This window comes from Penicilliopsis zonata (genome assembly GCF_001890105.1).
Source record: "Penicilliopsis zonata CBS 506.65 unplaced genomic scaffold ASPZOscaffold_8, whole genome shotgun sequence".
NCBI lineage: Eukaryota > Fungi > Ascomycota > Eurotiomycetes > Eurotiales > Aspergillaceae > Penicilliopsis > Penicilliopsis zonata.
This window is the reverse complement of record NW_019208918.1, coordinates 662741-688603: the sequence shown is the minus strand read 5'-3', so window position 1 is coordinate 688603 and position 25863 is coordinate 662741. Positions and strand designations below refer to the sequence as shown.

The window sequence follows — 25863 nt, the reverse complement described above, 5'->3', positions numbered from 1 at the left end:
TGATCACCGTCCTCAGAATCGTGTATGAGGGAGCGGCTCTCCCCCGTGTCCTGGGGGATGCAAAGAGCGCAATCTACCGCTTTCTCATCGATAATGGTGTTCATGGAGTCGAGGTGGAAATCGTGGATTGGAAGAACTGCTTCCGGCCATCTCTTTTCCCTATCTCACAGCACGACTTGACCGTCCCGGTCTATGAAGCTTCGAAACAAAGTATCCTTGGCATACTTCAAGACCAAATCCCAAGCCTGTGGCAATCTGCCTGTCTGTACAGAGTTGGCGTCAATGAAGAAAAGGCAGTCCCCACGATTGTCATCACGGTCTCACCTCGAGGAACCGCAGACTGGTCGGCGCTTCGCAATCGTGTGCTTCGATCTTTTGGGTCCGGATATATCACAATCGGCCTTGAGTTTTTACCCGGGAGTGTGGACATGCTTGTGGATGAACGGGGTGTGAATTCCATAATCAGACATATGGATTGCGACGGCGAACTGAAAATGGGATATTCGATTGGCATTCCCGGCGAAGATGGCGGAGGTACCCTCGGTGGATTTTTCACCCTCAGCCATGATGGTTCTACCCATCATGGCTTCCTCACTAATTACCACGTCGTACGCCCTCCAACCAGTGCAAACGAATCTGTTAAAGAGAAATACGACCGGGTTGGGACCTTTTTCTCAGAGAACTCGGAGTTTTCCGAGGTCATCTGTTTTTCGCCAAGGGACTGTCGTGCTGTATCACGTCATCTAAGCAAGTATCATGAGGAATTGCAGGCAAGCTGGAACAATTTCAAAGATGAGATCGCCATACGCCAGGAGGCAGGGGCAAGAGTATCGACTGGCCTACAAATGAGGCATGACTGCGCGAGGGAGGATATTGAAATCTGCGGAAAAAAACAAGATATCGTCTCCAAAATGCCACGAACTCTTGGAAAGGTCCTCATTTCCAGTGGAAAGGGCACTTCGCGAGGTCGGATCGTGGATTGGGCGTTCATCTCTCTCGATCAAAGTGACTTCCAACGCAATATTATGCCAGATACTCGGCACTTCAATGGTCCCTTTGAGGGGGATTCACATCCAAGGTTCCAAATCAAATCAGGTTATCCTTTGACCGACTTTGGCGATTTGGTCAAGAATGAGCCCGTCTTCAAGGTTGGCCGAACGACAGATCTCACCGGGGGAATATGTAATGGCGTCAAGCAACTGTGCCACTGGAAAGCGGCAGATAGGCGGCGCTATGAGAACGGCGAGGAAGTTCAACTAGGCGATATTACGGAGGAGTTCGTCATCGTCGGCCAGCGCAAATCAGCAGGGAGGATGGAGCAAGAAATCTTCGCTGAGAACGGCGACTCTGGATCGATTCTGGTTGATGCGTCGGGAAGTGTTTGTGGTCTGCTCTACGCAGGCACGGCCATCCATGCAGGCTCGTTGTACCAGGGGTCTGTTGGACTCGCAATGACTATGTCGGATGTGCGTGCTTCAATCAAGGCCAAAGGCTGTGAGCTCGGCCTTGAACAATGAACACCAGACCGAAATTTGTTTCAATAAGCTTGGGACGTTGTCATTAACCCCGAGGCCATGTCTTTTTCTTCTTTTCACCCTTGATTTATTGATGAAAATCGTGGGCTTCAGTGGTCTAGTTCTTAATAGCTTTGCCTTTGCTAGAAAAGAGAATCATTTTTAGTTGTGAGAATAAAGATGTATTTAATTAAATCTAAATCCGTCTTTTAGAGGGAAGCAAACACCGATCTATTCAACAATAGAGAGAGACACCAGATTAGACAAGTCTGATCTGAATTCCTTCATGAGAAGTCTTGTCGTGGAACCATTCTCCCTGCATGAGCCCGTGGATATAGCACTCGCCAATCAGGTTGTATTCCGAGGTATGCTCGTTAGATTGCCGAATGATGAAAGGAACCCGACTGCCGTAGAAAAGGGCGATGAGGTCCCCCTCTTTCGCGGTGGTAGGCACAAGGCCGACCCGGCCTTGCTTTGTTGCGCAGACGACCGCCGTGGAGAGGAGCTCTGCAAAGTCTAGTGCGGTGACGAGGAAGGGCCACAGCTCTCTGCGAATGTGATTTGGCACGGTTGGAGAGTCGAGCACCTGGTTGGCAGAGCGTAGCTTCAGCGGTTCTGTCCGTTTATCGAGCGGTTCTTGGACCTCGGGCTTGAGATAGTTGAGGAGAGCCTGATATGCGTTCAAACGATCATCGCCAGGCCATTTTTCCCTCGATGGGTTGCTGGCTCCGCCAATTGGTAGGCTAGCCTTGACAATTTCCTGCTCGACATGGTCCGGGATCTTGTCGGTGATGAACTGGAAGATTTCACGGATGTAGTCCATGGTATCGTTGGTACTCGAATCACAATCACCACGCTCAATAATCGTGTCGACAACGGCGCCTTGAACGTACAAAAGCCCGCCCGCTTTCACCTTGGCCTCCACCCCGAAACGTGTTGCCGCCTTGAAGCAGCCGCTGTGGGCGCTGCAGCGTCGTCCACTCTTTGCAAATTCGCAGTTCCCATCCCCAGTTCGACAGCCCCAGGTGGAGATTGTTTCAGGGTATGGACCGGTGGTCCAGTCAGGAATCCAAGAGGGGAAACGCTCGCCAGAGGTGGAAACCCTTGCTCGATATAGGAGATCCATGGCTTGACCTCGTTTCACAAATACGCGGGCGTATCGTTCGACAACCTCCCTCAGACTGACTTTATAGTCGGGGTTGAGTTCTTCCTCATCGGCATCATTAGCTAGGCTGAGCAATGCGAAAAGTTTATCTCGGTACTTCGTAGACTTCGCAAGATTGAAGACCTCAAGGAGATTTAGCAGAGTGTCCTGAGCCACGAATTCTCCATTTTTACGGCTGAGGCTTCGAAACTTGCCCAGCTCCAGGGCAACTGATGCGGTGCTTTTCATTGAAAGCAAGTATTCAAACCCAGGCATCTTGGCATGCTCGAAGCAGAGCTCAATCGCTGCATAGAATGTCTCCCAGGGGATCTTTCGATCACCACAGACCAGGGTCACTTCTCGTGCTAGAACTAGCTCCTGAATGATCCAGACTCGCCGAAACCACGTTCGTTCTAAAATCTTGATGATCGCATCCCATATTGGGTCCTCAACGGGGGGGATTTTCATTCCCTGTCCGGACCGACGCGCCGAACCATCCTCTTTATCCGCCGTGTCTTCAACGAGACGGCGTAGAGTATCGATGGCAGCGCTGCTCTGATCATATTCCTCTCCCAACCACGCGAATACATGTGTTGCTGTTTTGAAGATATCTGAAAGTAGTCGAATCTGCTGTGGCTTCTCCCGATCATTGTCCTGATCAATGCAGATTGCATCCGCCCAGATGTAGATATCCTTGGTTTCATTTCGTAACCGCCGTAGTCCTAAGTATATAGCTGCAGTCAGGGGGATTATCCCCAAATTAGTTTTCAAATTGAATGGCCGCAGATTGCTTCCCCATGCATAAGAAAGGGCGACATATTGCGGACTCTCATTCAGCGAGCAGTGTTCTAACTTTGCTTGTAGCTCTTCGGTCCCTTTTCCAGAAAAGAGTTGCAGGAGTCTAAAGGCCCTGTTCTGCTCGCTCAAGGGCTGCCATGCAAATGGCTCGCGCTTTCTGATTGGGGAGAGGGGCTTTGGGAAACCACCCCGTCCACTATAGGAATCATCGGTAATGGACTGAGGAATCTGGGGCTCCTGCCTGCGGACCAGGTCCGCTCGGATGCTTTCAAGTTCGCCGACTTGTATTTGCGGAGGGAAGGAAGGTATTAGATGTACTGTAGAGTCACGTTGATATTTCAGCTTCAGCTGGTGAGTCGAGAACATCATCCACGGATCGATCAGAATAAAAATTTTTGGTTTTTCAGCCAAAATTTCCGAAACACGGACAATGATGAAGACATCTCTAGGAGGCTCTTCTCTATTTATTGTGCTGAAATTTCCCGCCTAGAGTGTCATATTATATATTAGTTATAATAGAATTGACATGACTTGCCCGACGCAAGATCGACATGAAGTCAATGGGCATAGCAAGGATGGAATGCAGGGAAAAAGAAGCCAACTCACCATTTCCAGCTTCGACAAACTTAGTGTGACGGGATCCTTCCAATCCTTGATGGTTGTGTGAACATCGATGTGATAGACTGGCTGACTTCCTTTCCAGAGTTCAGCCTGCTTGTATGATTGGAGAAGAAGGAATTCTGTCATAGGAGCGGAATTTTCGCGGTCGACTGTGAATGTCGCGGTTGGAGTCTCTAGTTCTTTAAATGGTAAATGTCCAAGCTGGCTGCGCATCGTGCATGTCCAATGTGTTTCGGGTTTATAGTTCTCAAGTAGAATATTGAGCAACTGAGAGACCTACCATGATTCAATGAATGTCAGTATATAAAGTATCCCACTATGATATTATGATTTCGCCAGGTTCACTTACAAATACCTGTCCCAAGAATTCGGATTCATGGTCAACCGCGCGAGTTGGGTTAAGGGCAATGAATATGGTTCGCTCGTAAGTATCGGAAAGTTCCATGCATGCAGGCAGGACCGTAAGACCACCACGGGTCCCCGAGTTCAATTCTGGAAGACCATCCGGCGTGGGAACAAAAATCATGTTGGCCTGACCTGAAATTGTGACTTTTTTGTTTCCTTCTTTCAAACTCCGCATATAAGCAATGAATCCGGGTTGATCGTGGACTTCCTCTGTCCTAGTTGGCTTTGAAGCCGTCTCGGCAATGTTGTTTGAGATTGCATGTTCTTGCTGCTTACTCTCTGCTTGGGGACGGAAAAACGGCTTGAAATTTGAGTTCAAGGGTTTGGCTGAGTTGAAAAATGTGGAGGAAGATAGGACTGTCAATGACTTGCTCAAGGGCGCTAAACGATCATATTTCAACTGTTGCGCTGGAGTCATGTCTGATGACTTTTCATCTTTCTTGCTCCGGGGCTGTGGAATATCCGTCTCCCTCCATGTCTTCCTGGTGATATTTGGCATGGATGGTGTTGCATCTGTTGACTCCAAGTCCTTGTTCCCGGATCTGGTTGCGCTGCCTAGATTCTGCGATGACTGGCTGACTTCCTCTTCCTGTTGTTGTTCCTTTTCATCCTGAGGAGTAAATGGAGATGAATCTGTTGGCTCTAGGTCCTCCTTTTTCCTGGATCTAGATGTGCTGCCTAGATTCTGTGATGACTGGCCAACTTTCTCTTCCTGTTGTTGCTCCTTTTCATCTTTATGAGTAAATAGAGATGAATCAATTGAGTCTAAGTCCCTATTCCTGAATCTGGTTGCGCTGCTGGAACTCTGTGATGACTGGCTGATTTCCTCTTCTTGTTGTTGTTCCTTTTCATCTTCAGGGGTAAACCGAGATGAATCAATTGAGTCCGGATTGTTTGCAAGCGGTTTCTGCACAGTTTGATCTTGGGATGACTGGATTTTAGCATCAGAATCGACTGCGTTGTCGTCGTCAGCGTCGTTCTCTGGTGGATATAGAATTGGATTAGCATCGCCAAAAAACACATATGGCAATAGAGAAAAAAGCCACAGAAACCTTGATACTTTACCTTGAAATTCGGACAGATCAGTCTTTTTTCGTAGACGCGGGATATAATAAAATCCCAGCAGATCGTTCAATTCTTTCGTGTCAATACTAAGAATCTCACTGAAAAGACCAGTATGTTCAGGTGGTATGTCACACAGTCGCAAAAGACATGCCAACAGCTCATAGGGTACTCGTTGATGAGCCCTTATTGAACGCTTTGCAATATAAACATTAGAGATTCCTCTCTTGGACAAAGATGTTGCGCTAATAGACTGTGCTTGGCTAGTGATCACTTTGCCAGAAGGTAGAGGCACCTGCCATTGTACCTGTACATCATCCACGGTATAAAATTTGATATTTCGTAACTTCTGATCAAAGTCCTCCTGGAGAGCAGGATCTTGAACAAGTCTAGTCAGGTTAAGGACGAAAAGCCCCATCAATTAGCTCCATTGTCTTCAGTGAATGGATATTTCAAACCAGGTAATTTATATAAGCTGGAAGCTCACCGAGCAATAAACTCCCACCTAGGGTATAAAAGGTCCGAATAAGTCTGACTCGGAACCTTTTCTCCCTTTGTAATTGGTGTTTTTACCGCCACCTTAGACAGGCGGCGGCCATTGAGATCAATAGTGTCTATTATGCAGGTCATGTTTGTTAGCTGATCAACATCAAAAGCGAGAAATGGCAAAGAGCCTAAGAATTTCTTATAGAGGAGTGTATTGTCTGCAATAAACCAGACATCATTCAGCCTGCATAATTTAAAATCCGGGATGCTAGAGTCAGAGACTTGGTCATATAATTTGACAGGGAAGATTTCGTGGTCTTGTAGGCCTTTCACCACCTCTCGGCTTTCATCGCTCTGTTCTAGTTTCTCGCTAATGGCGCAGAAGATCTGAGCAATATAGTCCGTAGTATCTCTAGAAGTGATTGTTTGAGCTTCAACGACAAGCGTTCCGATGTCAGCATTTTTGATCTCCAGTGCCTTATGGAAAAGCTTATGATGACCGGGCCAGATCTTTTGTAGGACAACGCGTTGTTTGAGAAACCTAGGGCCGTTCCATACGCAAGATGGGTTGGAGAGCCATCTGGACCTTTTATCAGTTGAAGCTCTGGATGGAACGTAGATCAGAGATTCTGAAGCGAAACATTGTCTGTAAGCCAGTTGGCTGTTAGCTCTGATATAGAGATGCAACTGCGAAGGTTAAAATTTATCCATCAACCTACTTGACTAGTTCATGGTTCTCGTAAAAGGATTCTTGGATCCCATCATAAAGGCTACGGACAACTTCTTCCTTTGGTTCAGAGCCACTGAGGCCTTGCAGTATCTTGATGAACACGTCGATGTCCTTAAACTCTTTAACACCCAAGTGATGCAAGAACTTCCATGAGGAATCTTTGTGGTTTGGAATATCAAGAATTTGGACTTCAATATCCTTGACTTGAATATCTGCTCCTGGGCGGGTAGGAGGAAGAACACATCGATTCAGTGGGACAAGTTCTGAAGTGTCCCGGCACGCCACTTTGGTTGAGCTCAAGAAATAATGTATCCGATCTCTCGAGGCCCTCCAGGCGTGCGATTTTCCGTTGCATGCTCTTTCCTCAACCCATTCAGAGTACAGATCCCAGTGTTCTTTTAAGAGCTGTAGGAACCGAGCTGATGGCCAGGAATTTCGGATATATGTCATTTCACCAGACATCTCAAAGTTCTCTCCAAGGGAGTTAACCAGACGAGGGGCTGTGCAGAGGTGAAGCTCTTTCCAGAGCCAATAGTCCCACTTCTTTTGATGATCTGACTCAAAAGCTTTGAAACTTTTGAGTAAGACTGGAGGTTTTTCCACAAGGTCCAACTCCAAGTCAGTCAAATACACCTCTGAAGATTTCTGTAAATGTCCGGATTCTGTGGGAATCCAGAAATCGCTTTGTTTTCTATTCTGCCAATCCGATTTGAATAAAAAGATTGCATGGGATCTTACAACTTCGTAGGGCAATGAAGGCGCCGTCGTATGCGAAGAATGCACCTTTATTATGGCGTCACAGACTTTTGCATCGTCAATATCCTTGGCCCCAAGCATTTTGAAAAGTTCCCTTCGAGGGCCACTCAGAGATCGGGGGTCAATCATCATAAAAGGCAGTGCCTGGGGAATTGCTTCCATCCCGATCTTCCTGGGGAAGTAGAGTTTGCCTCTGGCTTCGATAGCCGAAACCCATCGGCCATCATCCAATAGAATGAGCGGAAGACTCTTAATGATTGCTTGACGACGAATGAATTCCGGTATAAGAATTTTTGCCAACCGGGTGTTCCACTCGTACTGAGGCTCACGTTTGCTCCCCACGTGTTTGGAGAGATGTACCTGCAGGTCGGCTAGGAACTGGCCAAAGTCCATCACCTTCACTTGCAGGTATTTGAGTTGGTCATAGTTATCGTGGAGATATCTGCAATTCAGATACTTGGACTTTGTTTCAGCGTTGAGTGTCAACGGCTTATTGTCAAAATAAAACGATTTAGGGACGTATGTCAGTGAGCTCGGCGGTTTCATTAGACCGCTTTCTGACTGTAGGATTGATTCCTTGCGGAGGCGTTCCACAATGGCGAGTGTAGTACACTCAAAGAAGCCTCCAAGCTCACTTCGTCGCGGCACATATTTCAGCCATTTGTAACACTGGGAAGTGTTGCTAAGATGTCGGATTGCTTCTACAAAAGCCTCAGGTATCGACTCTCGAAGCTTGATGTTCCAATCGCGGGACCAATCAATATCTTCACGGTTTGTAACAAGTAAAAGGTCTGCCTGAAGAAGGAACTTTACCCGGAGTGTCAGTTTTGATGGTTTTTGAAGTGAAGGGAGAGGCACAATGGCCGACATACCTTGAAGCCATAGTCTCGAATGGGTAGAAAAGCATATACCTGATGCTTTTCACTTTGGCCCGGAGAATCCGTGTTTGGAAATGCTAATAAGATATCAGATTGGCTGATCTCATGCCGCTTTTCATCATCAGGCATGTCTTGCACAGTGTGTTTGATAATAATGTAATCCAGAATTTCCTTGTTGTCCTCAAGGATTTTGACAGTGGACATCGTTTCACTTCGGTTCCCTTCTTTTCGACGCAGCACTCTGTGAAAATCTCCATTCACATTTAAGGTAACCTGTTTGAGGGTTCTAAGGAAGACAAGAACATTCGCATCGAATGAAGTGATCTCCTGAAGCAGCCTCTTCTTATCACAATGCTCTGATAATTGAAAACACATTGCTGTGCCTCCTTGTGGAGTAGACTGGGGGAACACTGCCCATAATGGAGTGATCATGCCCAATCTCTTGGTCGAGTCAAATTTGAAAGAGTACTCAAGTGAATGGATCCAGACGACAGTGGCCACTTTGAACACAGATTTGAATCCGATCCCCTTCTCCCCAATATATCCCTGATTCTTATTTTCTCCTCTCTTGGTGCTTTGACCGATTTGACAAATTGCCTCGACATTCTCTTCCGTGAATCCAACTTCATTGCATTCAGTTTGTAGATAGTTGTCGGCGTAAGTCACAGTCAAATTAGGGATCACATCGGCCTTGTACGTGTTGTCATCCGCGTTCTGTAGTAGCTCGAGGAGGAAATGCGTCTGTATCTGGTATAGTTCCTTTGACAGCCTGCCTGAATATCAGCTTCCCGAAAGGCTAAAAGACAGGAAGGAAATTAGTATGAAAGGGTCGTACAGGTCCACCGCTCTGTGCAAGTCTCTTGCATTCCTACTGTCTTTATCGGTTAGCCTATCCGCCTGGATTTCCTTGATATGTCGCTCAGCCAATTCGATCCTCTTTTGGTGCGACGCCATCGAAACTTGAAATTAGAAGGGAGAGTAGTACTATATTCAATCTCTGAGGCTTTGCGGCAGACTTTAAAATCCGGTGTCGACCACGAAAGAGATCGCAGTGTCTGTCCCTCATTATATCAGATCTTTATGACGAGGCTGTCATATTACTCGGTTGGGCACTCCTGTACCTATGAGGGGCCTTAGGTACATACCGGGGTGAGTGAGGCTCAATTGAAATAAGTATGGCCAATTATATTCCACCAGGTGTACAGCCACGTTATTTGCTTTTGTTTGCACTTCATCCTATCCTTGGTGCCCCGTACTCCGTTGAGATAAGCAAGTGGATAATCCTCCAGCTGGGTAAAACTGAGCGAGAAGATGTTCATTCTGAGAAAGACACATGGAAAGCAGCGGCATGCGTGCATCCTATTAAACAGACGTCAGTCTCGGAACGGCAGTGTAGCAGTGATTATATGCATCAAGCTGCATAGTACCCCTCACCCTCGTTTACTCCGTATTCCAGCTTAGAAGCCACTGGTTTGCTGTCAAACCCTTGGCAAGAATGCACTGCCCAAGGCTTCTCGCCGTGGGAACCAAATCCCAGTCCTTTCGCATCTAGATGGAGGCTTTTGGAACCATCACTCACTGCCTAGTTGTGTAAGGTAGCTCCTGCCAGAGACACTTGCAAATCAAGCCTGGCTCGTGTTGTCAACAGTGCAAGTGTTGATTGATGGCTTTGAAAACCAAAAGATAGCCTGGAGATGCTGCCTAGTAATCACGTGTTCCCCGACCACCGAAAAGGGAAGGGCAAGCGACTGCCTCAAAAGTCCAGACTGCACACCACTCTCGACCTGCAGGTCAACCCTGTCACTCTCGTTGCTGCCTTCTCGCTGCGCCTCAGCTTGAGGGATATATTCTGTCAGCCGATGAGGGTTGAATATCGTCAATATGCACCAGCCTCGAAAGGAAAATAGTACCAACAAGAGAGTGGGATGTTAGCCATTAGTAAGTTATTATGAGAGACTGAAGGCGTCTAAGAATGAAGCTGACAGATTTTATAGACTAGATCTCAATATCCATGACAAGGTTACTGTACTATGGATCATAATGAAATTGAGGGGTGATTAGCATTGATACACACGAACCACGATAGTGATGACGCAGCTAGGCTGTACGCCTGGCTGACCAGCATCCCAAGGCATTCATGCATTGCATGACAGCAACACCTCAATTATGGCTGAGTACACCTTATGACTTGTCGGAGCGTTTAGCCTCTAAGCCTACTCTCCAGTACATACTACATGGATAGTCTCGTGCGGGGACCGAAGGGTCTAGTTTGACTTTACTCTCACTTAATAGGAGAATAGATCCTGGATTCTGCCTGTTTTAAGAAAGGAGGAAATGAGGTTATAAAGATATATTTATCACCCTATATCTTGCACTCGAGGTATTGTTCTTGCTCGATTCATCTGCATTCCCACATCACTCAGCGGAACTCCGCAACGAATATGCCACCGATCTCTACACGTTCCATTGAAATGCCACTCCAAAGTATCCGCCAGTGGAAACCATTCCAACTCGATGCGCTCGGCCTCGTGACGATCTTGGGTGCTGATGAAATCAATCGAGCGGTCGGGAGCCTCAAACGCTCGCGCTACGTGGAGTTCCTCCCTTTACTGAGCACTTTCGTCATTGTCAGCGACCAGATCATCGAGCAGGAATCGGGATATGCTCTCTACAATGTCACTGATTACATCCATACCACCGACGTGAAAGGCTGGTTGACCAGGTGGCTGCGCAGCCAGCAACTTGAAACGCAGAGCCGAACTGTGATCGATGTGGACGTCCTGCCAGAAGAAGCCGTCGCAGGATCCAGCAGGTCAATTCGAAAGATGGATCTGCAGGGCCTATTAATCGGCATGCTTGTCATGTCAGTGCTCTTGGTCTTGCCTATCATGATAAGGGACTGGTATGGGCTTGCCAATGCAATCGGGATGGGGATGTCTGTGCTGGTCCGCCGTTTTGTTGTGGAAGACCTCCGTGAGACTCTAGATCACTCGGCAGTAGAGTCTATCCGGACACAGCGTGGAGCGGAGAAGGTCCAGGCTTTGATTGTCATGCCAGACGGCACTTTGGTGACCGTCAATACTCCCCGAGGCATCATGGTTGACTGCTTTACCAGAATGAAGCCAAACCACCAACACCGCATCCGCCGTTCGGTCATTAGAACCTGTGGTTGGCTCGGTTTTGGTATCCAGGTGGTGACGCTAGGAATTTGCTCGCTAACTGTCCAACTATACACCATCGCCCTGCTGATTGGTGGTTCTGTGTTTCTGGTCCGTGGGATTGGGGCAGACAATTCTATACTGGGACGACGACTTTCCATCAAAACACAGATCCTTCAGGACCCCGATCGCCGGCTCTCGGCCTACAGCCGCCTGGATCTGCAGGTCTCTCAAGAGGAGTTCTTGATCCGCCTGGGAATGATGCCACAGCGTGAGAATACGGTCTTCTGGGAGGAATACACCCGGGCCAGGGCAGTGTTTCACCATCGTCACGAGGACACCAAGCAAGACATGTTTTCTGCGACCACTGACGCAAAGGAGATGACGAATTCCTCGGGGTTGAGTTCTAGAACATCAACAATCTCTATCAATTCTGTAGTCGAGTAACGATTTTGTCACCAACTAAAGATACTACTTTTATCTAGTTACCTACGCTTTGTACATAGATGAATGAATGAATAGTGGAAGATAAGATATATGAAAAGAATTCAAACAATAAAAAAGCTGACAGCTTCTATTCAGCTACAGTACCTCCTCCTACTATATATAGGAGTAAGGCATACCTGTCCCAGCCTCGACACCTCAGGCACCATTTAGTATTGGCAGCCCCACCCAGTCCATAAAGTTCCGGCTATCGCCCATCCTATTGGCTGAACTAGAAGCGCCCACTCACATCCCGGCGCTTGCAGATCTCCCACTGGCCAGGGTCCATGCAGCTCCCACCAATGAGGATTGACGACGCGCCCGTGTCACCTTCGTGAAGCGCTAGAGGGTGGCTGATTGGCCAATGGGCATCGAGGGACCGTGTTTCCTCGTTTACTCCGGACGAAGAACGTCCAACAGAGCAACAGCCGGCCAGAGGGAGTTGCTGGGCCCTGCAGTTTACTGGGTGAAGAAGGTAGAAAGAGCTAAGATTAGGACAGGAAAGGAGAGGTTTGTCTTGTCTGCCAAAACAATGGTGTGGCAGAGCGTGTCGGCAGATAGATTCCTGCAGGCTCTCTCTCTCTGTCTCTCTGTCTCTCTGTCTCTTTGTCTCTACCTCCCAGAGCTTAAGCCACTGTTTAAGCAACTGTCTAAGCGTCTGGTTGTACTTTATTGTCAGCTTCTTCCTTCACTAATAAACAAACACTCGCTATTGTTGTTCTTTGTCATTGTGGCCATTCACTCGCATTCTTTGTTGTCTAAAAGCATCAGTTGTCTGCCTTTCTTCATTCCGGTCTACCTACAATCCATTCATAACTTTCTTAATTACTATCTGACAGATCTTCTTAAAAGCTTCATTTGATGGTATGCTTTACTTTCAGCGCATGTTGACACTCATCACTGACAGAAGTTTGGTATTTACAGCTCAAGCTACGACTATAAACAATGGACGCCGCGGCTCAGAAACCCTCCCAGCTCCAGGTCCCGCCCGTACCGAAATTCCCGTTCTCCTCGCCTATCTCAGAAGAAATCTCCAGTCCGTCAGGTTCATCAGATGGTCGGGACTCGGACCGTGATAACGAGGCCGGGTTACGACCAGGTCCGGGTCATAATCCCTTGCTACCGGAGGGGAGTGACAGCGGACAGCAGACCCTAGCGACGTCCGGTCTGCGGGGAATCATGAAGAGGAACACCGAAAGGCCTGTCGGGTTGAATCTGGTGACGAATTTTGGAGCGACGACGTCGGCGTCAAACGCAAATACGGTGGCGCCCCCGCCGACCTTTGTCGATCTGAACGATCTCAAAGAACTGTCAAAAACGCGGGAAAAGGAGCGCACAATGCAGCGAATGAAGAGTGTGTTTAGGAAAAAGGCCACGCAGGGGTCTCGCGGAGTACCTGATGAGACAGGAGGAGGAGACAATCGAAAGCGTACTTCATACAGTGAAGTTCTGCAAAACCGTCTTTCCCCCGGTCAGGGGAGGCCGGGGGACGAGCTGTCGCCTTCCGACAGGTTCGTCGTCATTGGCATCTCCGTCGATACCAAGTCTAGGGATGATTACAAGACGACTAGAGAGCTGGAGAGTGCGGGCAGTCAAGGAACCCCCGTGACGCCGTCGATTGTCATCACCCCGGCTCGTAACGATCCACTGTGGAGGGACAACAATAATGCCTATAGCGGGGACCTCCGTGGTCCTCGGGTTGCCAGCAGCGTGTATTCACAGCCCACGCCTTACCTGGGGACAGCAGAATCCGAAGCTCCGCCTGTGCCTGCCATCCCTGCATTTCACTTCATGCCAAAGAATAAGAACCGCCAATCTATCGCTTCGTTAACGAGAAAGCAGCGTGCGTTTTCGACGGGGACGGTCTTCGAGGAGGATTTCAGTCCGTTGTCGGCAAGGCGATCGCGCTCCTACTCGAACGACAGCAACATCAAGAACCTTGACAACCTGAGCGTCAATCTTCCAGAGGCGGATGGGCACCTGTCTCAAGGATGGTGGAACTACCATTTGCTTTCGCCATTGCTCAGTCGGTCAGACACCAGGGCCAGCGGGATGACTGTTCCAAGTCCTAAACGGGCTACCATTCCCCCTTCAGTCACTACAGATACGACGGGGGCAACCGATAATTGGTGGGATAGAGAGATATCTGCGTTTTCTCCTGATACTCCGGAAACGGCAATTGAGAGGAGGAAAAGCCTTGCCTGGCAGAATGCTGAAGCGCCCGCGGTACCTCCCATAATGCCGTTCATGTTTCCTGGAAATGCCATCGAGGGCTCCGCCGCAGAGTACTATCAGGCATGTGCGCACGAGCTGTTCAGTGGGAAACCCTACTTCGAGTGTGTCAATCATGTCTGCTCGATTACTCCCGCAGAGAAGATCGCCGCTTTGCTTGAAGCTTCGTCTGCAGGCGAAAGAGGCATCGCTCGCTCTGAAACAGGTGCACCGAAACTGACAACAGAGGTACCGCAAAGTCCTCTTTTGGATTTCGATTCCTGCAGCGACAGTGGCTCAAGCAATTGTTCGATTATCGAAGACGCCGAAGAAGATGCCGCTGAGGAGGAGGAAAAACCCCAAGAGATCTCAAAAGCGATACCAGAAGAGGAAGAGGAAACTTCCATTCCGCTTGTTTGCGAAAAGAAATCCACGAATCCATTCGAGCCAGGATATTCAAACCCGTTGCCTAAGGAGCCTGCGGTAGAAACACGCCCCCCTGAGCCGACAAACATCTCCTACGTCATTCACAACCACTATGCAGCCCCTGCAGTACCTGATTCGTATCCGTTTGCGCAGACAGAAAGAGGGATATATCACTATACCACCACGATGGGGGTACCGCCTCAAGCGCCCGACCCGGTCTCGCCGGGATACCAACAGGTTCTTGAGGGTACAGGGTCAATACCATTGAAGGAGATGCCGGCAGTAGTCGATCCGAAGGGCCATGAAATGGAATACAACTCTCTGGACGATCAGCCACACAATCCGCATCCAGAATACCAGCGTGAGCTTCCACAGGTGCCAGTGTCAGACCGTCAGGTTTTTGATTCACAACCGGAGCCGGACCGTAAGCTTTTTGATGCTCATGTGCCGGTGTCAGAGCGCGAGGATTTGAATGCTCAAGTGCCGGTGTCAGAGTGCGAGGTTTTTGATGCACATGGAGCAGAACCAGGTCACGTCCACGCAATTGGTGAATCAGCAAGCCTAGATACAGAGCGCGAGTTGCCACAGCCTCCGCACCCCCCTCCCCCATTCTCGGCAGTGCCTTATGTGCAACGAGAAAAGGTTGAAACCCGTCGTCGGCGCCTCGAACGGGAGGACGCTGCGGGTAGAAAGTGCGGCGGTTGCTGGCGGGGAAGAGGCCCGATCAGCAAACGAGGGTGTTTCGGACGACCTGGCCGTGAGGGACGGCTGAGGCGACGATGGTACATCGCCATCGCCCTCTTCTTCCTGGCGATCGTGGTAGTTGCGGTTGTGCTGGCCACGACGCTGACGCGAAAGAGCGATGACACTCCCGTGCAGTCGGAATGGCTGAACCTGACGGGATACCCGCCGATGCCGACGGGGATCATGACGATTGCCGGCACGGAGCCGCAGGTGCAGGATTCCGGGTGCATTGTGCCGTCGACGTTGTGGCAGTGCGCGCTGCCAAAGGCGCAACAGGCCGCAAATGAGCCGTACAGCGCAAACGAGCCCAACTTTAGGGTGGAAATCCGCTTCCGCAACGGGACATACCCGAACAGTACGACGGTGGCAAGCAAACGCGACGACAGCAGCGACTCGTTTGATCCGTCGCCCTCGCCGCCGCCGCTCGCCGAACAGCGGTTCTTGGGTAACACCACGGACGGGAACAGCAAGCCGTACGCGGGCGAAGAAACCCCCTTCTACATCACCTTTCTCTCCACGGACACAGACTCTGACTCTGACTCCTCTACCTCGACGCGCAAGTTGCGCCGCAGCGACTCGTCTTCCACTATCAACTTCACCTTCCCCACGCCTGCGGAGAACTCGGACGGCACGGCCGCCGCGGCGACGTTATACCCGCTGCCGGAATCGCAGCCTGTACGGCTGTACAACCGCGGGAAGTCGACCGAACACTACGGCTTCTACAACTACTTTGGACGGTCGATCTTCCTAGAGTCCATGTCGCCGTTCGACGCGAACGACACGGACACGGTCGCGAACGACCAGGACGGCGGGTGCACCGAGGCCGAGGCCCGCGTGCGATGTACGTGGTCAGAGACGCGGTTTCTGGTCCAGATCTGGACGCGACCAGGGAGCGCGGGCATGGAGCTTCTGAGCGGCACATCAACGACCACGACGACTGCCAGCGCCGCGACATCCACTGCTTCATCGTCAGCGACGGATTTCGACCGTCCCGGAAGCTTCCCGTACCCTGTTTCCATCACGCTGGACCGTCACGGCGGCGTCAACAGCGAGAAGATGGTGTACTGCTACGGCATCGAAACAGACCAGCATTACAATCTCACGATGCGGACGTTGGAGGTAGAAGACCGCAGCTACGGGGGTACGTTGATCGATCCGGCGCCCGGGCCAGCCAACGATTCCGTCACCGTCGCGCCTGACGGGGGGTGGGATGGAGGGACGGGAGGGTGTAAATGTCTCTGGACTAATTGGGAGTCTGTTTCATAGAAGTGCCAGTCTTAAAAAATGCACAATTCTTCAATTAAATACATTACTATTTCATGATTGAACATCTAGTTAAATGAAGGTCAAGCCATAACAATCAAAACACCCCACACAGCACTCATCGCAATGGCAGCCATGTAGCCTATCTCGGACGAAAACGAAGCCAGACTGGAGGGAACGAACCCCGTAGACGAAGGCGAGACAGGACTCGCGCCGCTCGACGAAGCAGTAGCAGTTGAGGATGCTGCAGCAGAGGAAGTCTCCCCTCCACCACCGACACCACCAACACCACCAACACCACCACCAGAGCTACCGGTTACAGTGGCGGTGGGCTCGCCGTTGCTATTTGTAAGGGTTGTCGTGGCGTTGGAGTAAGGGACTGCGCTGCTCGTGCCGTTCGAGTACGCTCCTGTCGATAGTGGGATGGCTGCCGTGCTAGACACACCGGTGCTGAGCGGCACGCTGGTCGTGGGGTGAGTGCCATTCGTGCCTGTGCCGGACGTGCCATTCGTGCCTGTGCCTGTGCCTGTGCCTGTGCCGGATGTGCCATTCGTGACGGCGTTGATGCCTGTGGCGAGGGCCAGGAGGGCGACGACAGAGATGCGCATAGCGATTGTAGTACTAGTTTAATTGACTAGTATTGAACTTTTAAAAGGTAGACAACTAGATGACTACCTAGGTAGCGAGTGACTATATCTATCAGCAAGAACACTTTATATAGTCTTAGACAACTTACCGGTGCCAATTTCAATAGTGTAAAAAGATAAAAGAGCAAAAAGGAAAAAAAAAAGAATCATTCTCTTCATTATTCGACAAGAACCTCTTATACCTTCTCACCTTCTAAATCCGGAGATCTCAAATTGCGACATGATACCCACTTCAAAGCTTCTTTTCTCTATTCTTCAGCCTTAAGTCTAGACCTGGACGTTACCCTGGTGGGATTTCCGCATGCAGCTGCGAAGGTTCCTGCTGAAATATTCCTCAAAACTGATCACTGCTAATGCTAATTTAAGAATCTTCCTGTCTGGATTGATGGCGATGGTCTGCTAGGGCTGATGCCATCACGTGACATGACTGACGTCAATTATTCGAGCAAGAGCCAAAAAAGGAACAAAAATGCGACGTTGTCATCGAGGAATTCCAAGTACAAGTCCATGAGTCACTTGCCACTGAGCAGGAGCTGCCTAGTAGAATACTATTTTTTCCATTCGATTGAGGCACACTTACCATCCATACGCATGCGAATCACGTCAATCGCTGCACTGTATCTGACAGCCGGCCAGGGGTAGCCATGATATTCGGTACCAATGTATGAAGAGCTCGGTGATCACGATGATTGCCGGGATAGAGTCCGTGATTAGAAAGAACTCGTATAATGTCTTGTGTAGGAACACAGAGGGTTGCCTTGCGGGCAGTCAAGAAATGTTGAATTCATCTCTGAGATTGCAAACATTACCACAAAGATGGCCAGTTCTCCTTGAGAGAGTTGAAATACCCAGAGTCTAACACTTAATTATTAGCAATTCAAAAAAAAAAGAGAGAGAAAATAGAAAGAACGTACAGTACACATTCCATTTCACTGTATATTCGATAGTACCCAAGTGTAGCCAGAGGTTTGGGAAAAGCAACAGCGGATTTCCCTCTATCAGATCTGGGTCTGGTGGCACGAAGGTATTATCATTCCCAAGACCATCACGAAGCCCAATACCCGATGAGTCTCCAGCCGTATGGGATACCTGTTGACATGGTGTCATAGCCGGCTTTCTAGACATTATTAGCAAGTCATGAAATATATGTCTTTCTTCGTATCTGAATAAGGGAGTCCTCCCAAAGCACGATAGTACCGTCAATATTTCGATTTGAGAACGACAAGAGGACTGCTGATGGTCTTTGTGTAGGTGGAGGAGCCGATGACAGGCAATTCAGCAGTTGCAGTCTCTGTGATATTGGCCTTGACAGCAGTCAGATCCATCAGCTCTGCGTTGCCGTTCTCGCACAGGCGCCTTCCAAAAAGCGATTCCCGCCGTGGTGGCGCCGGGGGGCAGTAGAGCAGCATGGATTCGGACATCGCCTGGTCGGTGTATTCCGTAGAAGCAGCCTGATATTTCCATCCTCATGAGACGAGTTCTGTCTCTTTCTTGCCTGACCTAGAACTGGAGCCACCTTCACCACCTCCCTTGCCACCGGCACCTTTTGTATAGCGGGAAGAACTTGACGAAAGGGAAGAGAAGGAATTTGGCGAAGAAGAAGAAGAAGAGCTGCCCGCAAAAGTCAACAGGTCGAGGTTTCGTAGATGGCAGAAAAGCAGTTGACTGGATCTTGAGGTTTGTAGCCGCCAGGACAGAAGCTGGGAAGCTAAACCAGAACAGGAGAACTGTTTTGCTTGCTTGTTTTTTCTACTACCAGAGGAGCCATTAATACTATTACTGTACTATAGATCATAGAGAGATTGGGTAGGAAATACTACAGGAGTTTGCAGTTATCAATCAGATAAAGCACTCATATCATCCATCTATATCCATCTATATCCTCCAATCCAGGCTCCGTGAAAAGAAGGAAACTAGGAATTTCAATGTAGGTAATATTGAATATGTACTATCTAATAAGTAAGTATAGTTATAAACTCTTTCTAGTAATTTTCAAAGCTCAAATTAGGAAGAACAAGTCTTGATGCTGATAAATACAGGTATTAGGGTTGTTATCCATACCAAAAACCGAAAAATTATAGGTTTAGGGTTTTAGGGTTATCGTTTGGGGTAGTAACTCAGCCATAGCTTATGAATAACACTCTTTCCTCCTACTGTGATGATCCTCCTATTGTTTAAAAACAGTTCTAGAGCTACAAATAAAAATACCTCTCAGTACAATAACAAGTAATACTACTCATTAGTAGTGATAGTAATCTGGATTCTCCCTTTGGGCCAAGGCGGTGAGCGTCTATTTTAAGGATACTGTTTCATTCCCCTCAAAGATGCGTCGATGGCCTTTTAGTTGACAGCGTCCGGCCATCTTCTGCACTCTGTCAGTCGTCGATCCATCCCGTCTGGCCCATGTATTTTATCCTCTAGGGGCTGACACAGCCGCTGCAATTCGGCCATGCCTCGGAAACCCTCTCTTCCCAGCTCTTCCCTCCTCTCCCCCGGTGGCTACGACGATGACGCCTCTTCGCTCCGATCGCTGTCAGAGCAGGACTCTGACTCCGAGGACGACGAGATCCTCCGCGGGAATCGCTCGACGCTAGAGCTTGCAGAACATGACCGGACCGTGCTCGACGAGGAGGAAGAGATGGAGAAGCTGTTGACAAAGAGTGGGCCGGGGAAGGGCCTCCGGCGCATCTTCAGTGCGACCGGGGGAAGCGTGAAGATCGGGAAGAGAGAACGTCGGCGCCGCCAGAGACAGGAGAAAAGAGAAAAGCAACGGCTGAGGAAGAAGGTCAGCGAAGATGGGCAGCTGATGTATGAGATGGAAGAAGGCTACTTGGATGACGAGAGTACTACTACTCCTTCATCGGAGATGGATCTCGTCGACCGCGAAGAATATTCGCTGCCACAGGTAACCCTGCGTACTAATAATAATAAAAAAAAGGCCTTTGCTGACGATCTAGTCCCGCTCCTTACCGTGGGGAAAGCTTTGCTTTCTTTTCATCAATGTAATTGTGCTGTTCCTCATCATCCTCCTGGGCGCATACAAGGCCTCGAGCGGGTTTCGGAAGGCGCATAGCCACCCCAAGACACTACGGTCAAACGGCACGGCGCTTTTTGCCCCTACAACTATCTTGATCTCTCTGGACGGGTTCCGGGCGGATTACTTGACTCGCGGGCTGACGCCGACCCTCAACGCCTTTATCAAACAAGGCGTCTCGCCACCCTATATGCTCCCAAGCTTCCCCAGTGTGACGTTCCCCAATCATTTCACCATGGTGACTGGTCTCTATCCGGAAAGTCACGGCGTAGTGGGCAACAGCTTTTGGGATCCTGTCTTGAAAGAGGCTTTCCACTACACCGATCCATCTCACAGCATGCAGCCCAAGTGGTGGAACGCCGAGCCGTTGTGGGTGACGGCCGAAGATCAGGGCGTCAAATCCGCCGTCCATATGTGGCCTGGTTCAGAGGCTCATCTCGGAGACAAGGAGCCTTCGTTTGTGGACAAATTCAATGGGTCCGAGGTGCTTCCCCGGAAAACAACCCGGATTCTCGAGTTGCTCGATTTGCCGGGGTTGGAGGTCGAGTCTGACGGCAGTGCTCAGCGGCCCCAATTCATCGCAGCCTACGTTCCCAACGTCGATGCGGAAGGCCATAGGCACGGACCTGACAGCATCGAAACCCGACGAGCGATCCGAAAGGTAGACGACATGTTGACCGGCCTTTTCAAGGGGATCCACCAGCGAAATCTCACCGACATTGTGAACATCGTCGTCGTTTCCGATCACGGGATGGCCACCACATCTACCGAGCGGCTCTTCCAGCTGGATAATTTCATCGATCTAGAGCTGGTCGAACGTATCGACGGATGGCCGTTGCGTGGCATTCGCCCCAAGCGCCCGGAAGACCTGCAGACTCTGAAGGACCAACTGGCGAAAATCCCCTCAAACTACACCCACGCAGTAGAGATTTACAGCCGTGAGGAGATGCCTGAACGCTATCACTTTTCCAATAACGATCGTATTGCACCGCTATGGGTGATTCCGAAGACCGGCTGGGCCATTGTCGAGCGGCCGGAGTTCGACGTCCAAGACGCTCTCCAGACAGGGCGAGCCTACCACCCCAGAGGTGTCCACGGATACGACCATGAGCATCCGTTGATGCGCGCCATCTTCGTGGCGCGAGGTCCTGCTTTCCCCCATTCGCCCAACAGCCGCTTGGAACCGTTTCGTGAGTCCACCAAACCTGACACCTGTACTAGTCTCCCTGCCTGACTAACCTGGCTAGAAAACATTCACGTCTACAATATTCTGTGTGATTCCCTCGGGATCAACCCATCGCCCAACAACGGAACACTCCGTCTGCCTCTCAAGGTGGTTGGACTGCATTCTGACGAAGGCGCTCCTGCTCCTGACACTCCTGATTCCCCCACCGACAACGACACCGACACCAACCCTGTCCAGGCCACGGAACCTGACTCCACTGAACCTGACGCCAACCCGACTTCTGAAGATGAGCCAAACCGTACCTGGTGGGGAACCTTGTGGGACGAAGTCGGGGACATCAAGAACTGGGCCAAAGAGCTCTTCAAGGCAGAGAAAGACAATCACCCTTCTTCCTGATATGCCTTTTTTTTTTCTAGAATGATAACGTCCCTGGGTTTACGGTTTAACCTTTGGTTTCTTGGCTATTTACTGTGGAGGTACATAATCTTGTTTCCCGTCTCCCCTTCTCCTTCTTCAGCAACCTGCATGATGATAATAATCCGCTGCGATACCCTTTCTGTTTCTTGGTAATTTGATTGATTCTTTTTCGATTTTTCAGGCAGCAACGAGTAAGCTCCGTCACGTGGCCATCGGGCTCCCGAATGGGGAATAGCGGATCTGCAGCCTCGTGCGTCAAAGGCGAGCTGAAGCTGAAGCTGCAGAAAGGCTTGAGAAATGAAGTCATAAAACGGCTCCAGAAGGGCCTAGACAGACCCAACTCAGCTGCTAGTCTTGTCTATAGACTGATTTGACGAATATATAAGGCAGCGCAATGTCCTGCTACGACAGGATATCTTTCACCAGGCAAACAGTGGTGTTTCAGCTGCCACTGCCACTGTCACTGAGAGAACTTCCTAGTGCTGTGCGACCTTGTCTTTCCTCATAACTATTAGCAACCTCTCTCTCTCTCTCTCTCTCTCTCTCTCTTCTCTTTTCACCTTCTCTACTTTGTACACATCTAATCCTTCTTGTCCGGTTCTTTTGCCATCATGGCGGCGATGAATGCATCTGGGATCAGCCCGCCCATTCTCGCTCCTTCAGAGACTGCTCTTCTCGAAGCATTCATCCCAGGATACCCGCTCGTCTCGCGGTTTCTCACCTCGTATTTCCATGTCGACATCTCCTCTTACCTGCCTTTCATCGTCGCTCTCGCGGCTCTGACTGCGGCGGTGAAATACTCTGCCGACGCCTGCTTCCAACTGTTCACGGAACACCTGGTCTCGACCGCCGAGATCCGCCTCAACGACGACATGTACAACTACCTGATGTTCTGGCTGTCGCGGCAGGAGTTCTCGAGCCGCAGCCCGCGCTTTGTTGCGTCTACGAAGCTGGGCAGCGAATTCATCTGGGATGACGATGAAGAAGAAGAGGCCCTGGAAGATGAGAATGAAGAGGAAGACCTGAACGTTGGGTTTGACGAATACTGGGCTCGGGCGATCAGTCGGGACAAGTTCAAACGGTTCCGCTTCACGCCTGCACAGGGGAGACATCGGTTCTGGTACAAGGGTCGCCTGATCACGTTCACGCGCGAGCAGGACGAGCGGCTGTCTAGATGGGCGTTCAATGCGGAGCGGCTGTATCTTTCCTGTTTCGGGCGGGACCCCTCGGTCCTCAAGGAGCTGCTCGCCGAGGCGCAGCGGGCGTTTGTGGAACGGGACGGCAATCGCACGATCATCTATCGCGGTCAGAAGAACGGGACGAGCTTCGAGTGGGTGAGATGCATGTCCCGCGCGCCGCGCCCGCTGTCCACGGTCGTGCTGGACTCGGTGCAGAAACAGGATTTCATCGATGATATCAAGGAGTATCTCCACCCCTTGACGCGCCGGTGGTATTCGAACCGTGGCATTCCGTATCGTCGGGGATACCTCCTTCACGGACCCCCTGGAACGGGCAAGACTAGCCTCTGCTTCGCGGCGTCAGGTTTGCTGGGACTCAAGATCTACCTGCTCAGTCTGAATTCGAAGAGCCTCAGTGAGGACGGCCTGGCGGCTTTGTTCCACAGCCTGCCCCGGCGGTGTATCGTTTTGCTGGAGGACGTCGATACGGCCGGCATCACGAAGAAGCGAGACAGCAACAACACCCAGGACAAACCCTCCGACGCAGACCAAGACAACAGAAACAACAAAGAACAGGGACCAGACGCCGAGAAGACACCGTCTGGTGGCGCCAAGAATGGCGAGGACAATCCTAGCGACAACAATACAGCGGATGGCATCTCTCTATCTGCTCTCCTCAATGTGATCGACGGAGTGGCCGCCAGCGAGGGCCGCATCCTGGTCATGACGACGAACCACATCGAGAAGCTCGACGCCGCTCTCCTGCGGCCCGGACGCGTGGATGTAAGCATCACCTTCGGATACTCGGACACGACTGCGATCCAGGACCTGTTCCGCTCGATCTACGGCACCCTCCACCACGACCATGCCGCGTCGTCATCTTCCGAGAAGAAAACGGCCCTCTATTCCGATGCCCAGATCGAGCAGCTGGCTTCTGATTTTGCATCCCGAGTTCCCGGCGGCGAGTTCACCCCGGCCGAGATCCAGGGATACCTACTCAAACATAAGAACGCCCCCGAAGAGGCGATCGATGGTGCGGTTGCATGGGTTCACGATTTGCAGGAGAAGAAGGGGCAGGCTGAAAGCCCGGCTACTTGATGATGAATTCCTTTGTTGATACCAGCTTACGTTTTACCTATCATGTCAAAGCAAACATTGGGCTCAGATTGTACATTAGAATCTTTCCTACGCTAGAATAGTGAATGCTGGAAGCTTCCTCTTCACTCTGCAGCTGCATGTCTTTCGCTAAGATGCATTCACCCGTCGGTCTGCATATAAATAGGACTCTCCATCTCTCCATCTTTTTTTCTCTTCTCTCTCCATCTTTCTTCTCTTTCCTTATATATAGAACTCTATAAATATATACTACCTGCCAGAGAACAGAAAATATTCCACCTCTCCATCAGTCTACAAATCCCCCGTCTGTCCATTTATTCAAGGCAAAGCTGGCCTTCTAGGTTCAACTCACCCTACACTGGGAAGCGTTGAATATCCTCCTGAAACACTGCTCTCTTATCTGCCCTTTCCATCTCCCTTTACTCCTATGAGTGATTCCTCCACCGTATCGAACCGTGAGTAGCATTAGAATCCTTTTTTTCCAGATTGACAAGAGCTAATCCATCGTCAACACGATCAGGTCGATCTCGAGTCATTCCGACAGCAATTTCTAAAGGATCATCTGGACAAACCATTGCAACAGGTGGCCAAGGTCAGAATCAAACCGATTGACAGTATGCGACGATAGCTGGCAGCTCTTCTTGAAATTCTTTTAAGCTACCTCCAGCCACCGGTCATGACTCCTTTGACCGGATCCATGTCTCCGACCAAACAGTCCTTCTGAAGCGATTCATCTTGAACAACTTGCAGACGCTGAATCCTAACCGAACAACTTGATTTGTATCTCTTCAGTATCTCCGGATTCGCACAGAAAGCAGATCATATTTCATGGTTAAAAGACAAATGTCTCATTCCACCCTCTGATACAATAGTACGCTTATTCACTAAGAACATGAGAATACCTACTCACTCGATACATCTAGGCAGGCCCTCATACTGAAAAACCATCTATTCCGCATATATTCATCACCGAAGGGGTGCACTTTCCAGAGAAGGCGACGACTATCCTAGAGAGTGATATGTCAATACACTCCTCGGATACCGATGAGTATGTCAACTCAATGGACCTGGCTTTTCACCGTATGGATACTATCGGATAAACAACATCGCAATGGAGTGACGTTCTTCAATCAACGCGCGTGAGACCCTCGTTCCTGAGAGGGCTGGACGAGGAAATGATCTGTTCAGCGTTCGTGGCCTCAAATAAAACATGGCTAGAGCAATGGGTATAACACGGCCTGGATGCAGAAGAGAGACTCGATCAGGCAGTTGATAGGACTCAATAGGATTATGCAGGGTCAGATATCTGGTGGTAGACTATTTCTTGCAGGATTTAGTTTAGATACAATATTCTCAATGATTAGAGTCAGTAATAATATAAATAGATAAATAGTGTAAGACGTTGATGTGTTGTTGTTCTGCCTGAAACCACTTTGGCTGAACTGATATTAAATCATACGAGACGTTTTCTCAACTCCTTCATTTTCACTACTTCCATTCAACTCATCCATCCAACATCACCTCTCTATCGAATCAAGCTTGTTTAAGCTTAGCGATGAAGAAGCACACGCCGATCCATGCTGCTTCTCCACCCCTGGACCCATCG

At 49.8% G+C, this 25863-nt stretch overlaps 9 protein-coding genes across 9 annotated transcripts; 6 read left to right on the top strand and 3 right to left on the bottom strand.

Annotated features, from left to right (window-relative positions):
- Positions 1-489: 489 nt before the first annotated feature.
- On the top strand, positions 490-1620 carry ASPZODRAFT_133190 (hypothetical protein). Its single transcript, XM_022723213.1, has one exon. The coding sequence runs from the start codon at positions 495-497 to the stop codon at positions 1515-1517; it is 1023 nt and encodes a 340-aa protein (XP_022580697.1). The 5' UTR covers positions 490-494; the 3' UTR covers positions 1518-1620.
- Positions 1621-1675: 55 nt separating this feature from the next.
- ASPZODRAFT_2071477 (hypothetical protein) lies at positions 1676-9458 on the bottom strand. The gene is made up of 8 exons (XM_022727653.1): positions 9230-9458; positions 8389-9163; positions 6750-8323; positions 6032-6676; positions 5548-5933; positions 4427-5463; positions 4063-4353; positions 1676-3942 (listed from the first exon to the last, which is right to left on the bottom strand). Exons 1-8 carry the CDS (start codon positions 9346-9348, stop codon positions 1774-1776), a joined length of 6996 nt encoding a protein of 2331 aa, XP_022580696.1. The 5' UTR covers positions 9349-9458; the 3' UTR covers positions 1676-1773.
- Positions 9459-11150: 1692 nt separating this feature from the next.
- ASPZODRAFT_133189 (hypothetical protein) lies at positions 11151-12070 on the top strand. Its single transcript, XM_022723212.1, has one exon. It carries the CDS (start codon positions 11220-11222, stop codon positions 11997-11999), a length of 780 nt encoding a protein of 259 aa, XP_022580695.1. The 5' UTR covers positions 11151-11219; the 3' UTR covers positions 12000-12070.
- Positions 12071-12732: 662 nt separating this feature from the next.
- ASPZODRAFT_97843 (hypothetical protein) lies at positions 12733-16682 on the top strand (the record flags this gene model as incomplete). The annotated part of the gene is made up of 3 exons (XM_022730558.1): positions 12733-12899; positions 12960-15063; positions 15292-16682. The coding sequence occupies exons 2-3, from the start codon at positions 12981-12983 to the stop codon at positions 16680-16682; spliced, it is 3474 nt and encodes a 1157-aa protein (XP_022580694.1). The 5' UTR covers positions 12733-12899; positions 12960-12980.
- ASPZODRAFT_133186 (hypothetical protein) lies at positions 16668-17436 on the bottom strand. The gene is made up of 2 exons (XM_022723211.1): positions 17416-17436; positions 16668-17369 (listed from the first exon to the last, which is right to left on the bottom strand). Exon 2 carries the CDS (start codon positions 17285-17287, stop codon positions 16763-16765), a length of 525 nt encoding a protein of 174 aa, XP_022580693.1. The 5' UTR covers positions 17288-17369; positions 17416-17436; the 3' UTR covers positions 16668-16762.
- A 935-nt stretch (positions 17437-18371) lies between these two features.
- On the bottom strand, positions 18372-18747 carry ASPZODRAFT_26064 (hypothetical protein; the record flags this gene model as incomplete). Its single annotated transcript, XM_022728029.1, has 2 exons — positions 18372-18443; positions 18547-18747. 2 exons carry the CDS (start codon positions 18745-18747, stop codon positions 18372-18374), a joined length of 273 nt encoding a protein of 90 aa, XP_022580692.1.
- A 930-nt stretch (positions 18748-19677) lies between these two features.
- Positions 19678-22266, top strand: ASPZODRAFT_133185 (hypothetical protein). Its single transcript, XM_022723210.1, has 4 exons — positions 19678-20231; positions 20284-21550; positions 21608-22022; positions 22145-22266. The coding sequence occupies exons 1-3, from the start codon at positions 19776-19778 to the stop codon at positions 21940-21942; spliced, it is 2058 nt and encodes a 685-aa protein (XP_022580691.1). The 5' UTR covers positions 19678-19775; the 3' UTR covers positions 21943-22022; positions 22145-22266.
- On the top strand, positions 21786-22440 carry ASPZODRAFT_2071155 (hypothetical protein). The gene is made up of 3 exons (XM_022727652.1): positions 21786-21805; positions 21861-22022; positions 22145-22440. The coding sequence occupies exons 2-3, from the start codon at positions 21964-21966 to the stop codon at positions 22335-22337; spliced, it is 252 nt and encodes an 83-aa protein (XP_022580690.1). The 5' UTR covers positions 21786-21805; positions 21861-21963; the 3' UTR covers positions 22338-22440.
- A 143-nt stretch (positions 22441-22583) lies between these two features.
- On the top strand, positions 22584-24239 carry ASPZODRAFT_67073 (hypothetical protein; the record flags this gene model as incomplete). Its single annotated transcript, XM_022729425.1, has 1 exon — positions 22584-24239. The coding sequence occupies one exon, from the start codon at positions 22584-22586 to the stop codon at positions 24237-24239; it is 1656 nt and encodes a 551-aa protein (XP_022580689.1).
- Positions 24240-25863: the final 1624 nt, after the last annotated feature.